General features: G+C 36.7%; 1 protein-coding gene across 1 annotated transcript in view; it reads left to right on the plus strand.

The window, feature by feature from the left end:
- LOC308692837 (neural cell adhesion molecule 2) overlaps positions 1-19,038 on the plus strand; it is a gene marked incomplete at its 5' end in the record, with an annotated part of 70,737 nt that overhangs the window by 20,979 nt on the left and 30,720 nt on the right. Inside the window, 3 exons of the mRNA XM_081369245.1 lie at positions 2,433-2,550; positions 6,622-6,782; positions 13,040-13,185. Of these exons, the coding sequence (XP_081225371.1) occupies positions 2,433-2,550; positions 6,622-6,782; positions 13,040-13,185 (425 nt within the window). The remainder of the gene's footprint in view (positions 1-2,432; positions 2,551-6,621; positions 6,783-13,039; positions 13,186-19,038) is intronic.

The following is a 19,038-nucleotide window of genomic DNA, read 5'->3' on the forward strand; positions in this document are numbered from 1 at the left end:
TTCTAATGTTGATGCAGGTCCTAAAGCTCTTGCCTGGTCATAACCCTTCTTTTTTCCATTGATATTCATCAGACCTTTTCTCTTTTGTCTCTCAGCCATCTCTCTTCTCACAGTCTTTCTTCAAATCTCCCTCTTCTTGCTCTCTCTTCTCCCCCATCATGAGTGGACACGCCCCCTACTGCTGATTGGCTACAAGTGTGTTGTTATGCTCAGTCTGATCCACTTTCAACAGCATTTCTCAGAAATCTCTTGCTACACCTTTAAAGTTGTTAGTCATTTGATAAGCTTCATCTCCAGTGGTCTTCTATGACAGTGAGTTGAACTTCCACAAATCATTTTTGATTCGTGAATGAATCAATCTTGACTTCCACCCTTGCTCTCTTTGACACATTCATAAATCAATAAGAGAAAAATAGCAATGTTCTATTTTGTTTCTTTCTCGAATAAAGCTATTGTGTGATTTTAGACTTGTAATATAGTGCACAAGTCAAATGGGTAAATTTTATGCTACTTTTATTCTGGTTCTAGTGTTTTGCCGAAGACAGAATGTCGAGTGTGAAACAGTTTGATAAGTTAACTATCGCTGTGGTAATGGGGGGAAAAGCACAATCAAAGTCAGAGAAAATATAGAAACCGACAAGTCTGCAGTGCCCTGTGTGATCTTTGAGCTGCCCACTCACACAGACACCCTCATTACCACCAGCTCAATTGTAGGACTGTCTATTTAACCCTGGAGAGTGGTCAAAGCATGCTGGTTTTGAATGGTTTGAATAGAGGTTTGAGATTGAACCCTATCCGTAATGATGATGATTCCCATCAGGACCTCCACGGCTGTCATCTCATCAACAAAAACATGCTCATTCTTCTTCAAAGTGCCCTTGCGGGAGTAATGCGTGCCATGGATGGACTGAAGACAAATAGCAAATGGCAAAACAATTGTGGCATTAATTTGAACTTGGCTGTCAGCAGTTTGGGTTTACCTAATGAATGACCCATAATGTGCCAGGGGAAAAGCAAATAGTGTGTGCGTATATGATTTCTAATAGAGGATGAGAGCGATGTGTTAATATACTGCCAAGTCAGGCTGAAAGTGACCATGAATAAAACATCCATTTAATCTAATCTTTTTACCCCGGCGCACACTCCATTAAATTGTGTTATGTCTTGAAACCAGTCACAACTCAAAATTATGCCTTTTTCCAGACACGATGGGTCCATCCATTCCCTAAACCAGAAAACTGGAAAAGGGGAAAAAAAAGGCTGTATTTAAAAAAAACGGTGTTGGAAGTTTGCAGAAGAACATTGCTGCCTATTATTGAAACTATTTGAACGCCGTTCCTTCTCAGGTGAATTACCTCATTCTGAAGGGCAAGGCAGAGTAATTTCTGAATGAGTCAAAATTGGGTTAGGTTCAGTCTGAAATTACTTTATTACCTTCCAGTTCTCTGCAGAGATGGAAATATAAAAATTCTCACTCAAATCATTGCACATACAGTACCAATAATAGAATCCGCCAATGAAAATTGCTATATCTGCCTGATCTTGGAGTGCACATATAGAGCTTTAATAGACACACACACACACATACTTTCAGCTGTAAACAGTCACTTTACGAAGATAAGTCGATTTTTCTCATGAATATAAAGTCTGAAAAACTGAGATTGTCAGTGGAAGTTTGTTTGAGGTCATCCAGGTTGACCTCTTGTTTGACCCAAGGTTTTTCTCAGTTGACCTTTTACTATATAATTAAGTAGACTGCTCAGGACATATTGATTCAGAGACAGAGGGTGGCTGATGTATTTATTCATTCTATTTCTGGCTTGTGACGGGGCATTTTGAGTGTGATCACGTTGTTGATGATCTGTATGCACTGGGGATGAAGGTGAGTGAATAGAGTTAGTTCTATCAACTGCTGTGCCTGTGTGTGTGTGTGTGTGTGTGTGTGTGTGTGTGTGTGTGTGTGTGTGTGTGTGTGTGTGTGTGTGTGTGTGTGTGTGTGTGTGTGTGTGTGTGTGTGTGTGTGTGTGTGTGTTGGAATATAAATGAAAACTCACTACATTACAGGATAAAACAGCATTAGTGTTGTCATACACTCTAAAACAGCTGTTTTCAGCATGACTGGACATTGTATGGAGCGATTTACATCTTGCTTCTTAAGAATACAGCATTCAAGCATTAATTTAGCTCAATGACTGCCACATGCTGTCAACCACCATTTCCCAGGAAGTGAACATGAGAACATGTTAATGGCTTGTGTATGAATATGTCATTTGAATAAGATTTGTTGACACTTAAACATTTGACACTTAACACTTAAATCCACCAAGAGATTTCACACTTAAAAATTTGAAATGACAAGTTAAGTTTGTGTATTTGGATAATTCATTGGTGACAGACAGAAACACCCTATCATATTTTTCTCTGTCAAATAGTTCCACCGGTTGTCTCTGTACCTCAGCAGTCCTTCAACGCCACTGCGGACTATGGAGAGTCTGTGACCTTCACCTGCCGGGCATATGGCTCACCTGAACCGGATGTTAGCTGGCACAGGTATTACTTATCAGCATCGCCGCCATAAACTAAAATATATTTGTCACTTTTGCTTTTGTTTGCTACAATAATGGTGTGTTTTGGAATTATCTGTATAGGGGGGCTTTTTGCAGTTAAATATGATTGTAATATAGAATTATTAGAATATTATTCAATTATTATTTACATTATTATTTGTCTATAATGTATTTTATTTTGAAATAATATTAAAATAATTGATTGACAGCCCAACAACAATTTCGATTACTTTATATAATTGTTTAAAGGGTTAGTTCACCCAAAAATGAAAATTATGTCATTAATGACTCACCCTCATGTCGCTCCAAGCCCGTAAGACCTCCGTTCATCTTCGGAACACAGTTTAAGATATTTTAGATTTAGTCCGAGAGCTTTCTGTTCCTCCATACTGTTCACGTACAGAAAGGCAATACAGACATCATCAAAGTAGTCCATATGACATCAGTGGCTCAATCTTAAGTTTATCAAGCGACGAGAATACTTTTTGTGCGCAAAAAGTAAACAAAAATAACGACTTTATTCAGGATGTATTCATTTACTCACCCTCATGACTTTCCAAACCCGTAAGACTTTAGTTCATCTTCAAAACACAAATGAAGATATTTAAATTAAATCTGAGAGCTATCTGTCCCTCTTTTGACAGCTACACAAATACCACTTTGACGCTTCAAACTGTTCATAAAGAGATCGTAAAACTAATCCATATGAATTCAGTGGTTTAGTCCAAATTTTCTGAAGACGCGATCGCTTGATATGATGAACAGATTGAATTTATGCTTTTATTCACATATAAACATTCATCAAACCCTCGCATCAGTAAACAGAAGCTCAAGCATGAACCAAATGAAGTTCATTCTCATGTGATGCACAGCATGTTTGAGCTTCCGCAAGAACCAATGAAGTTTGTTCTTGCACGTCAAGAAAGTACGGTTGAGCTTCTGTTTATGTTGCTGATCAATGTTTATATGTGAATAAAACCCTAAATTCAATCTGTTCATCATGCGTATGAAGCGATCGTGTCTCTTAAGAAAATTTGGAATAACTGTTTGATTCATATGGATTAGTTTTACAATCTCTTCATTAACTTTTTTAAGCTATGGGTAGTCGTGGACTGTCAATGGAGGGACAGAAATCTTTCAGATTTAATTTAAAGATCTTCATTTGTGTTTCGAAGATGTACGAAAGTCGTACAGGTTTGGAACGACATGAGGGTGAGTAACTGATGACAATTCTTTTTTGTCTTTTTTCTTTTTTTCTTTTTTTTTGCTTGAACTAACCCTTTAACCTCGCCTTCTGTTTTTCATAAAAAATTACTAAAATGTTGCACAAACAAAAAACTTTTTTTTTTTCTCAGAAAACAAAAGTTTTCATGAATTAAGGTGTCACATTGAGGAAGCAGAAATTGGGGAACAGGAACGGGGGTAGCGCAGCCAAGAAAGAGCTGTGATAACAGAGAACGGACACATTTATTCCATCCTTAATGTGCGGGCTTTGAGTGACAGCAGCACAATGTGTTGATTACAGGCTCTCAATCACTGTAATTACCTCCGGCTCAGATGAGAATGAACGTGATGAAACCAATCCCAGCCAAGCATTCTCACACTTTGACCTTAAATGAATGAGCCTAACCAAACCACTCACTGATACATTGGGACATTACAAAACCACTACCAATTACATTATGCTTGCTAAAACCTGATAGTTTCATTTAATTTTATGTGTGCATGTGTGATGGTGCCAAAAAAAAAAGGATTGTGGAGATAGTAAAGTATATTCTGGGAAAAAGCTATAAATAAATGTATTCCAGTAGAGTTAAAGGTCTAAATAGTTTGTGTAATTTTAAATATTTTTTGTGTAAATTAAAATATGATACTTAATACTGCCTAAGGGTACGTTTACACGACAATGATATGCTTAAAACGGAAAAGTTTTCCCTTGTTGTTTCCTGCGTACAGAAGACACGATTGTCAAAACGATCCCCATTCACACGGATCCGCGAAAACTACTAAAAACCCTGTATTCTGCTGCCAGGCCATTAGATGGCGATGAAACACTATACACTGAACACGTAATACGCATGTGCATGACGTCATCATCTTCAGAGATTTGCGTTTTTGTTGTTTACACGGAGACTGTTTTCAAAAACTTGCACTTTGAAACCCGCTTTCAAAAGTTTGCGTTTTCAGGCACCCAAAACGTTGTTTAAATGAACGGCCAAAACGCATAAAAAGTTTTACGTTTTTAGTTGAAAACAGTGTCATGTAAACAGCCCCTAACCAACTCGTTTTATGAACAGTGAGGAATATTTGTTACACCACGACTCTTTAAATTACTTCTAAATTAATGAAATGTCTGCTGTTTGTTAGCCGTCACGTTACCTCAGCTAATTGTCTGACTGTAAAAATAAATAAATTCGGGAGTGACGCGTTACCAAGATGGCGACGGTCGCCACGGCCACTTTAGGCTTCAAAAACGGTCTTCAGAAACCTACGGGTGACGTCACGGACACTACGTCCATATTTTTTTACAGTCTATGGGTAACAGGCAGGGAAACTAACAATGGCGGTAACCAAGGAGACGGATGAGTAGCGGGAAGCTGAACAAAGAAACATGTGACAAATGAAAACACACTCAAAGTCCATGAACAAAACTAAACTGGGGTGCGTTTCCCGTACAACTACGTAACTCACTGCTTCACTACCATAGTACGATGCATCGTTGGAGAAATCAACTAGCTAGTTACGACTGTTTCCCGAAACTATATTGTCGCAAAGTGGTCGTTCAACCACCTTGGTTTATGACGTCACGCACATGATGGAGTAATAACTTATTTTAATGAAACTGTTTGAGATCGAATTAACGCTAGATTTTTTTATATAAATTACAGACATGGCATTTGAGGACGATTTCTCATTTTTCTCAGTTATTTTGCTTTATTTCCAGACTCAATCTTTTGCTCGTTCTTACACAGTAGAGCACGTTCACACATGCGCACTCTTCAAAAAAAGTGCTTTAAATCTCTTGACAAACTAAAAGACGTAAATTACATTTTTATGTATTCTAAATAAATAACACGGGTTGTACTGAATGTCAGCTTGCTTATTTAGCTCAAGATCAGGATTTATTTAGTCCACATGTCATTTAAACTAGAAACTATGCTTAACCACAGGTTGAGAGTTGTGGTTCCAACCACACAAGTTTGCGATGCTGTTTGCGAATGTTAGTTGGAACGATGGTTTCGGGAAACACAGATTCGTTGAACTATGCTGATAACGACAGAACTTGCGAACATAGTTGTCTAACGATGCTTTTGGGAAATGCACTCCTGAACGTGACACACATACATGTATTTTATTATTAAATAATATTAAAATAAAAAAATATTGACTGACAGCCCTAAAACATAAAAAAAAAAAAAAAAAAATAACACAAAAAAAAAATATATATATATATATATATATATATATATATATATATTCTCTCTGGCTATACACAGAGACACAAACAGATCTATATATATATATATATATATATATATATATATATATATATATATATATATATATATATATATATATATATATATATATATATATATATATATATATATATATATAGATCTGTTTGTGTCTCTGTGTATAGCCAGAGAGAGCATGATTTGATTCCCTTCTCCCCATTTCCTGTAGCCACACAGGTCTCTCTGCTTTAAATAGATTTCATTTCCGCTCATTCCTCCCCTAACATTATGACAGTCTGAAGCCGTGCTGTAATCTTCTCCAAAAAAATATTTCATTATCCTGTCTCCACCTCGGCGGCATACCTATACAGTAAGTATATTGAATGTAACATAACAGAATATTCTGAAATGTTGCATCTCCATCTATGATGAATAACCCATCACCTGGCGTTTCTTTGCTTCCTACATCTGCATTATGCAATATTTTTTGATTGTCTTGTCGGAGACATTTCCATCCTGCAATATGAATAAAACCACAGTGTTGAGAACTGAGGCTTTGTTCGACTGACATGTGTTGTGTATGTGTGGTTTGTCAGGAAGGGAGTGCAGCTCCAGGAATCGGAGCGGTATGTAATGAGAGCTCGAGGTACAACGCTCACAGTTCGAAACATTCAGCAGGACGACGGGGGCTCCTACACCTGCAAGGCCTCTAACAAGGCGGGAGAAGTTGAGCATGAACTGTTTCTCAAGGTTTTCGGTGAGAACTCCTTTTTATTGAGCTATATATCTCTGTATCCGTTAAATAGGATGTTACCTGTCAAAATGTGGCTACATTCAGGCTGCAGGCAAATGTAACCCAAATCTGATTTTTTTTTTGCTCACATGTGACTCAGATCTGTTTTTTGTCATGGCAGTGTGAACAGCACAAACCACAAGGAATCTGATCTTTTCAATTCTGTTTTGGGCCACTTCCGTTTGTGATACTAAATCCGATACAGGTCAGATGTTTTGCAGTGCGACCTCAGTCTGAACAGTCATATTTGAATTCATGCGACTTTATGTCACTCTAGACTAGAGCAACATTCGTCACAATTCTGCACTCATGGGAGTCATTCAAAAATGTTACATACCCGAAGTTATCAAGACAGTTGCGAAAGGTAGTCAGTAGAAGGACAGTAATGTGTGAGAGCTCATAAGTATTACAGTGACAGCTCATACAAGCAAAACATGAGGGTTCGTATCATAAATGTTTAAAAACCCTGCTCTCTTTTTTTTTTATACTGCCTGCGCATAAATTCGCTGGCTTCCGCGGCAGATCTCACCATAAATAAACGCGTAATCACTTACTTTAATGTTCTCCGTGTTTTCTTCCATGTGACAGCGTGAATATGCTAACTAGTCCTTCCTCCACTCACAGATTAACTTGGACAACTTACTGAGGTAAACGCTGCACATTGGTATCGCTCTTTACTACGTCGGACACATAACAATAATTAATATGATTAGCCTTTTGCTGGACTATCAAACAAATAATAATGTGTTGCTAATGTTACACAAACTATGGTCCCATTCGCCATCTCAGTCTGTCCTCTAATTATAGAACGCTAAATCTACCCGATTTTTCATATTTACAAAAACATATACCGGGATAACCTGGCTTCTCTCACGACTCCCCTGCTAGTTCGCAGGAATGTTGAGGTGATTGGTTACAAGGTAGTTTGTGACGTCAGAAACACCAGCGATTTCAATCCACCTTTTTGAGATTGTCTTTGGTTCACCGCAGTTTTAAGGAGAAAATACTCAGAAAGCAATGGTGTTGACTTATGAATTTGCACATGGTTTGTCTTATAGCACATTCAAAACACCACATAGACATAAACAACATTGAAGACTTGATTTTCACCACAGGGGGACTTTAAAACAAAAATGTGAATAGCTGTACAAAAATTAATAATTGAGTGTGTTGGTAGTGTGAAGGTAGTCTATAAGTGTGCTTGCTGTTCTGTCAAATTAGTGTTCAAATTTTGAAATGAGAGGAGACAGTTGTTGCTACATAAACATAGTCATATAAATCATTTGAAAATGAAGCCACTGACTAGTGTTTAATGAGGAAAAGGCCAGGCTTTGTCAGGATGATTACTGTGCAAGTGTTGATTTTAGGTCAAGGCCAGGCAACATTTTTCACATGAGGTGCTTTTTTCCCCCATCACTGTGCCTCATCACCCAGAAGTTGTTGTGATGTCACGTGTGACCAGCATGCACAACAGCATGAATAAATCATACTAATTAGAGCCTCATTGTTTAGTGTTTAGTTTGCGCTGGTGTTTGTGTTTGTTGTTCTTTGAGTATTGTGTCATGTGTGATAATTGTAGTTGTGGGTCATTGAGTATGTTTGCATGTGCAACAAAACATCTTAGTATGAAAAATCAGCTCATTATAAAACCAGTGATTACATAAAAAAAAAAAAAAATCCAGGTTTTTCTGCAGTTAAAATGTATGCATATTGAGAGCTGTGAAATGGAACATTTACATGCTGAGCGAACATGGGGTAATTGTTTCAGTAGTTTGGGGTTTGTAAGATTGTTTTTTTTTTTTAAATATGTATTTTTTAATATAAGTGTCTTATGCTCACCAAGGCTGCATTTATTTGATCATAATATTGTACATATTATGTAAAATATTACAATTTCTAAAAAAGTTTTCTATTTTAATATATTTTCTAATGGAATTTATTCCGGTGATGGCAAAGCTGAATTTTCAGCAGACATTACTCCAGTCTTCGATATCCAATTAATTCTAATATTATGATTTAGATGTTCCTTTTTTTTACTGTTACAGTATCAATGTTAAAAAATGAATAAACCATGATACATTATTATAATACATAAGTATTCTTCGATGAATAGAAAGTTCAAAAGAAAACTTTACAGTCACTTTTGATCAATGTAATGCATCCTCACTTCATAAAAGTATTCATTTCATTAGAATTTTTTTTTTGAATGGTGGTGTCCATTAAAAATAATTGTAATAAATATTATTAACAGAATTTACATTTAATAAATAAGTATATATATACAGTACCAGTCAAAAGTTTGGAAACGTTACTATTTTTAATGTTTTTGAAAGAAGTATCTTATGCTCATCAAGCCTGCAGTTAAAAAAAAAAAAGTAATATTATGAAATATTATTACTATTTAAAATAATGGTTCTCTTTTTTAATATACTTTAAAATGTAATTTATTTTTGTGATGCAAAGCTGAATTTTCATCAGCAAGTACTCCAGTCTTTGGTGTCTTATGATCCCTCAGAAATCATTCTAATATGCTGATTTATGATCAATGTTGGAAACAGTTGTGCTGCTTAATATTTTTTTTAGAACCTGAGATACTTTTTTCAGGATTATTTGATGAATAAAAAGTTAAAAAGAACTGTATTTATTTAGAATAGAAATCTTTTGTAACAATATACACTACAGTTCAAAAGTTTGGGAACAATATCTTTTTTTTTTTTAAATTAGTACTTTAATTCAACAAGGATGCGTTAAATTGATAAAAGGTGATGGTAACGATTTATATTGTTAGAAATGTTTTTATTTTGAATAAATGCTGTTTTTATGAATAAATGCTGGTAACGTTTTACTCATCAATGAATCCTGAAAAAAGTATTCCAAAAAAATATATTAAACAGTACAACTGTTTCCATCATTGATAATAACTGAGTATCAAATCATCATATTAGAATGATTTCTGAAGGATCATAAGACACCAAAGACTGGAGTACTTGCTGATGAAAATTCAGCTTTGCATCACAAAAATAAATTACATTTTAAAATATATTAAAAAAGAGAACCATTATTTTAAATTGTAAAAATATTTCATAATATTACTGTTTTTTTTTTTGTTTTTTTTTTACTGCAGGCTTGATGAGCATAAGAGACTTCTTTCAAAAACATTAAAAATAGTAATGTTTCCAAACTTTTGACTGGTACTGTACATTTATATAAACATTTTATATTAATATATCTTGCTCTTATCGCTGGCATGCCAGTAATTAATAATAATCCTAAGTGCAAAATCAAGTTTATTATTAAAGTAAAAACTTAAAAACTTTAGATCTTCCGAATGGATAGTGCAACTGAGTAAACCCTTATGTTTTGAGAACAAGGTAAATCCCTGTGATTTCCAGTCTGGCCATACAACATGCTTTTCTTCCATAAACAGACAGCATAAATTACATAAGAATGGGTGACACATCCTTCATGGCAAGGAATTTTGATTTTCATGAAGCTGGCAACATTTTCACAGATTATTCAGATAGCGCCTTGTCTGCTCATGTAAATGTATGGAGATTTATTCTGTAGTCATCAGAATCCTTTCCATGTGCAAGCAAAAGGTATTCTTCAAAGCAACTCATTTAAATGAGCCCCCGTTATTGGATGGGAGTTCTGTTTTGCAAAGCGAGGTGGGATCCTGAGTTGTAACTTTCCTTTATGACCCCTGACAGCTGACAGAGACGGAGCTGCTAGGGTTTCCACTCAGCTAGGCACGTATCTTTCGTGTTTCCTGGGTGCTCATAAAACTTGTTTTTGTTTTGAATGAATGGCATCCCAAGGTTTAAGAGCTGGATTATCTCATCACGCCTTATGTCAGCGCTGTTTTTTTTTCCCCGGCGGTGTTTTAGTAATCCTTCTTAAATAATGAGTATTGTTCAAAGTGTGCAATGAAACTGACATTGTGTACAAATCATGGGCTGCATTTGCTATCTATTAACAAAAGTGTCAAAAAAAAAAAAAGTAATTAGCAAACCAGTCGGTGTCATTAGGTTTATCCTATTTTTTTAGATTTCAATGCGCACCACAAGATATATAGTGTCTTGTATGAGGCATGAGAAACATTTTTTTCACCCAATACTGTTATTGTTATCATAGTTGAGTCTGTTTGAGTATGTGGTTTTGACAGTGTTGACCTAAAACCAACACGTCCGCCAATGGTGCTGGACTTTCTGATTTTGTGGAAAGTAGTTTGTTCATTTAAAAAAGCAATAAAACTGCTCAAATTAATTGTGAACTCTGTCTTAACTGAAAATTTAGGTATATATCATTTTTTAGCACATTTTGAAACATCTGTATGCCCTGAGATACGTTGCCAGATTAGGGTAAGAAAATCCACAATATTGGCAATCTATGTATTTTGAGTTAAACAATTGCACAAATGTTAATATTCACACGTTAAACTGATATTATCATTGTCAGTTGACAACAACTTTGATTTTTAACTATAGATATTTTCTTTGTAGGGTTTCACACAGTTGAAAAATGAAAAATCTAACCAAAGTCTTTAGGAATGGAGCCAAACGTTGCCCACCCCTGAGGTTAAAGATGAGACATTTCAGCAGTGTAAAACAAGAAATTTACATGCTTTAATTTTAGGACACTTAGACATGTTTTGCATATTACATATTTTTTGCATCACATACTGTACATCACAGAAATATTGGGCAATGTATCCTGGGAGATACTCCTCATAAATTCAAAATATAGGCTATCAAATATATATAAAAAAAATCCTTTGGATATGTTTCCAGATAATATAAAAAGTAACATGATCAGTTATTTTTTTGCAGATAATTTTCCACTTTTGCCTGTTTAAGTGTTAATTGTTAGCTGAATCAATCTCTATGGATCCCCCTTAAGGGACATGGTAAAAAAATGAGATGGGAGGAAAACATTTTTGGCAATGCTTTTGCCTTCTCTCGCAAATGTTTTGCGTTCCCCCGAGAAACTTTGCGTTCACTCACAAAGAACATAAAGTTTTACGAGTGAACGCCAGGTTTCTCGGGGGAACGCACAACATTTGCGAGAGAATGCAAAAGCATTGACTTATTATTTATAATTGACTTATTTTTCCACCACCATGTCCCCTTAGGGGCTCCGTAAATCTCTAATGTCAACATAGTAAGAGAAAGAGATTATGCTGACAAGATTGTTTTTGATAACACTTTACAATAAGGTTTCATTTGTTAACATTAGTTAACTACATTGGACTAACAATGAAAAACGCTTCTAATGCATGTATTAAACTTAGTTCATGTTAATTTACTAATGCATTGCTAAAATTAAGAGTTGCATCTGTTAATATTATTTAATGAACCTGAGCCAGCATGAAGTAACAACAAAGGTTTTTTTTTTTTTGCAAACTAAACATTAACAAAGATTAATCAGTATGCAACAAATGTATTGCTCGTTGTTCATGTCAGATAATACATTAACTAACATACACTAATGGGACTTTATTGTAAAGTGTCGCCATTTTTTCTTACTGTTCTCTTTTATTTATCCGTTATTATTGTGCACCCTGCGGGAAAGCGTTTTCTGATGTATATTTATCAGGTTAAATGCTGCGATGTTGTCACCTCTTTGCTTGAAGGCTGCCGCTGTTGTACATCAGTTACTCTACTAATGAGCAGCTACACAAGACAAGCCTCATCTTAGATTTATGATGAGAATCTAAAGTATTCCTATGCCACACAACCCCTGCAGTTTACTAATGTTTATTTACCAGTGGGAGCCTGTTAGATTCAGATACAACAGATGTGTTGTGCTTATCAATGTGCTGTTTTTTTTTTCTGAACTCTAGACAAAGCAAAACGCTGACCTTTCTGCAATATTCTGTTGTTTTCTCTTCCATCTGGGTGCCCATGAAGGATTTTTGATAGTCAGACCAGAATGATGATGTTGACGCAAAGTTCAGTCTGATATTTTACTGAATCGTTACCCAAGAGCAATATGTACTCTGAACAAGAAATCTGTATTGAGCAATAGATTATATTTGTTTACATGCGTCACGGCTATTGGATTACTATGCATATGGTATTTTTGTGCATGTAAAGGCAGTCAGTGATGTATATTATATGACTATTGTAAGCTAAGCTTCTATGTTTCTCTAAATATCCCCACTCTTTATATATGTTACTCTTTTGTCTTTGTCACATTGTCCTTTTGACCCTCTCTTGCAGTCCAGCCCCACATTACTAAGCTGAGGAATGTGACCGCTGTTGAAGGCAGTGCTGCTATGATATCCTGCAAGGCTGAGGGTGAACCTCTGCCTGAAATCTCCTGGAGGAGAGCAAGTGATGGACATAGCTTTTCAGATGGAGATAAGGTACAATATGATTCTTAAAGATAAGATGTTTTCGTGTTTTTGAAAGAAGTCTCTTCACTGAGGCTACATTTATGTGAAAATGTTGTGAGATATTATTAACAATTTAAAATAACAGTTTCCTATTTTAGTATGTTTTAAAATCGAATTTGTTCCTGTGATGGCAAAGCTGAATTTTCAGCATTACTCCAGTCTTCAGTGTCACATGACCATTTAGAAATCATTCTAATATGTTGATTTAGTACTGCTGTTTACAGTACATGCTCTTTTCATAAAGAGCTGTAAAAAAAATTGTAAACTGCTGTTTACAAATCTTTTGTAATATTTATGTTTGTCACTTTTGATAATTAAAATAAAAAGCGTACTGACATTTAGTCATTAGATTGGGACAACAAGCATTTTGCTCTCAAGTACATTTCTTATAGAAAACATAATAATGAACTATTTCAAACCATAGAATTTTAAACTTTGCATTGAATTCATACTTCTTGTTCTTGTTAGACTTAATCTAAATTATTAATTGTTGCAATAATGGCAGATTTTAAGTCATAGCAACTTAGCATTTTAAGTTCAGTGAATAATTTTTTTTTTAATAATTAGAAGAATCCAACAACAAAAAAAAGCCCTGCAAAATGTTGCGATTTTTTGAGTGCTGTGAACATCTACTGTAATATAACCAAACTATTTACAAGAACACGTGTATGTACACTATATTTGCAGGTTTTCAACCACCATTTCCTCTATGATACTAAACAGTAGCATTTTGCCAGCACATTAACTGCCAGATATGTGAGACATTCAGTCTTTGCTCACGCCCACTGTAATAGTCATGGGCATTAGAGGATATAATAGACTGGCACGGAGAGACACCGCCCTGAGGCACGCTCAGTCTGTGTACCGGTTGAAGGCTGAAGAAGGCTTTCTGTGCTCCAATAATGCTCTGCAGTTCCTACCGGCACGCTCCGTGTCTGCGTTGAATACGAATGCGCCCTGCAGAATGGCAAATGCGATTGCAGTGGCCAGCCGGGAAAGATGATGGGAACAGAAACTGTCAAAGATCATTAGAATTCTGTGAAAGGTGGGTTGTTGGTGTCAACAATAGAGGCAAAGGGAGCCTGACTCCAGGGAGGAACTGTGAAAAGACTCCCCATCACAGTTAATCTAGCGAGAGCTGCTCAGGTAGCGATTAGAATAGCCTGCGTGGCTGGGAAATGAAAGAGGATTCATACAAAGAGGTGTAGGAGAGCAGCGATGCTTGCCGCCACTCAATATGAACAAAATGAGTTTGATTTAAGCTGCTCTTTTAGAGGTGGAGGGATGTTGAGGTTAGGTAGGGGAGTTAGTCTGGTACAATTACACAGGGGCCGGGACAGAACCTGTGCTCTGAATTCAGAAGTTGCAAACAATTGATCTGGGAGCCTCTTCCCTCCCCTCCGTTTTACTCTCAATTGTTAAAGTAAGCGTTCAAAATGGACACCAATTCACTGCTAGGAACGAGTTGAATGGTGAAACTATGTGGTGAGAGATTTGACATTTGGTGCTTTAGCACAGCCCATGGGGGCCAATTAACAGCTTAGAATGATATGTCTCACTTATTCAGAGGTATCTGAATGCGGAAAAAACAAATGAAACACTGTGTACATTTAAAAGAAATACAGCTAAATCCAGTTTAACATGTTTTTTTATGGCTTCTTGCTGGTCCAAGGTAATTTATGGTCTGGTCCAAGATGGTCTGAGCTGGTTTACATTAGTTAGCTCCATGTCTGCATTGAATATGAATGTGTCCTGCAGAATGGCAAATGCGATTGCAGTGACCTGCCAGGAAAGATGATGGGAACAGAAACTATCAAAGATCATTAGAATTCTGTGAAGGTAGGGTTGGGGAGTTATTGTGTAGGGGACATATATATACTGTATGTATATATATATATATATATATATATATATATATATATATATATATACATTATATATACTCTGTGTGTGTGTGTGTGTGTGTGTGTGTGTGTGTGTGTGTGTGTGTGTGTGTGTGTGTGTGTGTGTGTGTGTGTGTGTGTGTGTGTGTGTGTGTGTGTGTGTGTGTGTGTGTGTGTGTGTGTGTGTGTGTGTGTGTGTGTGTGTGTGTGTGTCACCACACACCATATGTCCTTGTGGTGCTTAAGGCAAATTCATCCTTAATCAGCTGTTGTCACTGGTTCCATGTTCCCAAAAAAAGAAAAGAAATGGTCAACTTAAAAAAGACTTACTTTCTTATGTGGAGGACAAAAGGTACATTTCTTAAGAACACCCTTCACACTTATATAATAAAAGTGAATGGGGAGAGAGTTTGTCAAATGACAATAAAAGCACCGTAAAGTAGTCCAAATGACTGGTACACCATACTTAAAGTCTTCCGAAGCCATTTGATAGATTAGTGTGACGAATAGATTTAGTTTAAATTTATTCACTGAAAATCTTGACATCCAGCCTATTTCTCCATTGTGTGTTCATGATGTACTGTATAATGGTGAGTTTATGAGAAATGTAGTGTCCAGTTCATAAATAATCATTCTTTTGAATCAGATCCTTTCAATGAATTGGTTGTTCACAAAAATCTGAATGATTTGGTCATTCAGTGCTTGAGTTCAACCCACTGCCTCATTGGTCTGGTGTCAGTGAACACTGATACAAAACTATTGTATAGCTTCAAAAGACTTGAAATACAGTGCACATACCATGTGGGCCGCTTTTATGATGCTTTTCCATCTTTTTTTGAAACTTGAAAGCCTTTCATTGTAATTACATAGAAAGTCAGTCTTCAGAATTGCTTTGTGTTCCACTGAAGAAAGAAAGCCAGACGGTGTTGGAAGAACGACATGAGGGGTATTGAACAATGACAAATTTTTAAGTTTTGGGTGAATTATCCCTTTAGGCTGGTGTGACCTGTTTCTTTCAGCAGAGAGTGTCTGGGAAATGGACCTGCTTGCTATGATGCATGTGTCAGCATGAGTATGGAGATTAGTGACTGACTGAGGGCAATTTTGGTCAGCTCGGATGATGAGCGGGGTGTTGAGACAGGAAGACAGGCCTCAAAACTGTCATCATGCACTGCCTCTTGTTAACCACACTACTGCTCACTCTCACTAATCAAAACTGACACGCCACACATCCCATTGCTGCTTATTATGCAGTGAACGCTTCAGAGGGCAGTGGGAAAAACTGAAGAGGTGATTTACATCAGAGCTGTGTTGTGGTCTGAGAAACAGAGGTCTGTTTAATGTCTGCTAAACTTGTTTGCTTTTAAGATGGTTAAACTGTCTGAGATCCATGTTTGAAAGGGTCTGCCATCCTATGGCATTCCTCTCACGGATTTAAATTTCTTTTGCCAGTGGTTCAAAAAAGCCTTGTGGATGTGCTGTATTTGAAGCTGTAGTAAAGTTCGAAAGATTCGGTTTTCTAAAGTCGTTTAGTGAGCGTTTTGGAAAGTTTTACATATCAGCAACATGCATCATACAGATTGTGTCTCGATACAAAGGGGCATTTCTATTCATTTTAAAGGGTTAGTTCACCCAAAAATGAAAATTATGTCATTAATGACACACCCTCATGTCGTTCCAAGCCCGTAAGACCTCCGTTCATCTTCGGAACACAGTTTAAGATATTTTAGATTTAGTCCGAGAGCTTTCTGTTCCTCCATTGAAAGTCAATGGACGGCATACTGTTCACGTCCAGAAAGGCAATAAAGACATCATCAAAGTACTCCATGTGACATCAGTGGCTCAATCTTAAGTTTATAAGGCGACGAGAATACTTTTTGTGCGCAAAAAGTAAACAAAAATAACGACTTTATTCCACTATTCATTTCTGGGCCTCGAGCTATTTCACGTAGTGTTTTTGCGCAGCGCGTCTATGTTGTACGTCACACGTTTGCTCACTATTGGCTGACGCTGGTCATGTGTGATGCGTGTGACGTACAACACAGACGCGCTACGCAAAAACACTATGTGAACTCACTCGAGGCCTAGAGAGAAGGAAATGAATAGTGGAATAAAGTCGTTATTTTAATTTACTTTTTGCGCACAAAAAGTATTCTCGCCGCTTGATAAACTTAAGATTGAGCCACTGATGTCACATGGACTACTTTGATGATGTCTGTACTGCCTTTCTGGACATGGACAGTATGCCGTCCATTGACTTTCAATGGAGGAACAGAAAGCTCTCGGACTAAATCTAGAATATCTTAAACTGTGTTCTGAAGATGAACGGAGGTCTTACGGGCTTGGAACGACATGAGGGTGAGTCATTAATGACATAATTTTCATTTTTGCGTGAACTAACCCTTTAATAGAAGTTGGCATTATCATGTTGCTTAGCTAACAATGCACTGTTATAAAGCATAAAATAATAAATCATAATAAATGTTTCTTTCTTTTCAGAATTGATTAAAGAATAGAAAGAATAGCATTTATTTCAAATAGAACATTTACTGTCACTTTTGATCAAATGAATGTGTCCTTGCTGAATAAAAGTAATAATTTCTTAAAAAAAAAAAAAAAAAAAAACGTATTTTCTTGGCCGATTCCGATTTTTTTTAAAGTGTGACCTGCCGATAACGATTTTTGCCTATTCCGATTTTCTATAATTGAACTATAATTGACAGCATATAGAGACGAGTGAGTGAAAAGAGGCCGGTGTGTGTAACTTCGCTAGCCTGGCTCCGCCCTCCTGCGTACTTCCGCTCAATTTTATTTCCCTTCAGTACTACGTCTGGGATTGTGGTGTATTCTTTGGTTTTCTCCGGCCAAATTTTTGGCGCCCCAATCAGCGAACAGAGGGAGTGGCTGAGAACGATGATGTTGATGTCGTGCGTTAGTTTGAGTTGTAGGGTTACGTCACGACCAAAGGTTAGCGATTGGTTATGGCAGATCCAGAGTTACTCTGGGCAGATCCAATAGTTTTAAACTTCAACAGAATACCCGCCTACAAGGAAGTTAGCGCTTGTCAATGGAGAGAGGCCAGACTCTCTGTACAAATTAAATGTACGAGAGTCTGGTAGAACCAGGCTATCACTTTGCTGCCTGAGAGAAGAGAGCGAGAACTCTCACTGACGTTATTGTCTGTGCCGCTGGCAACAAAACTGACCGGCTCTGAATCAGAAAGACATGAAACTGTTCAACGATCAACGGTCCAGGCCGATCATGCGGAAAAAAGGCCGATACCAGTCCCTGGCTGGTCGATCAGTGCATCTCTAAATCTTGGATCTTCACACTTAGCTTGGGGTTGTATTTTCTGCTAATTTCATGCTGCTTTAGAAATTGTCTACAAGAAGGGGATTTTGAAGGCGGCATAATTACACTTCCTGGAGCAGCCTTTTTTTTTTTTTTGGTAGCATGCTTATCATGCCTTAAAAGCCTGCCAGCTCGCTTTGGCACAGGGCCTGTATGCATAATATCACCTACATGTATGCTAATTAACTATATTACAACTTCTATTTGTTGAACATTGGTGCCTTGTATCATAACACTATTGTCGATATTTCTAAAAGATACAATAGCTTTATGTTCTTTATTTAGAGGGAGTAATGGGATCAGGACATGACACAGTCCTAACTTGAATTCGTGTTCACAAGTCAGACAAGAGTGTGTGGGAAGTTAGAAATAGTTCTGTACATATTTAACATTATAAATGTCTGTCTGATCATGTAAGGGAAAAGCAGATGATATGCTTGAGTTATGTTAAAAGCTGCACCAATCTTTTCACCCTTATCTCACATAAATCCCCTAAAACTCCCTGGTTGCTTTGGATATGTACTTGTGAGTGAGTCATGTCTTAATTTGTTAAATCCCCACTTCTTGCCATTACATGATTTTATACTTA

Source organism: Scardinius erythrophthalmus, assembly GCF_964197995.2.
Source record: "Scardinius erythrophthalmus genome assembly, chromosome: 6".
Taxonomy (NCBI): domain Eukaryota; kingdom Metazoa; phylum Chordata; class Actinopteri; order Cypriniformes; family Leuciscidae; genus Scardinius; species Scardinius erythrophthalmus.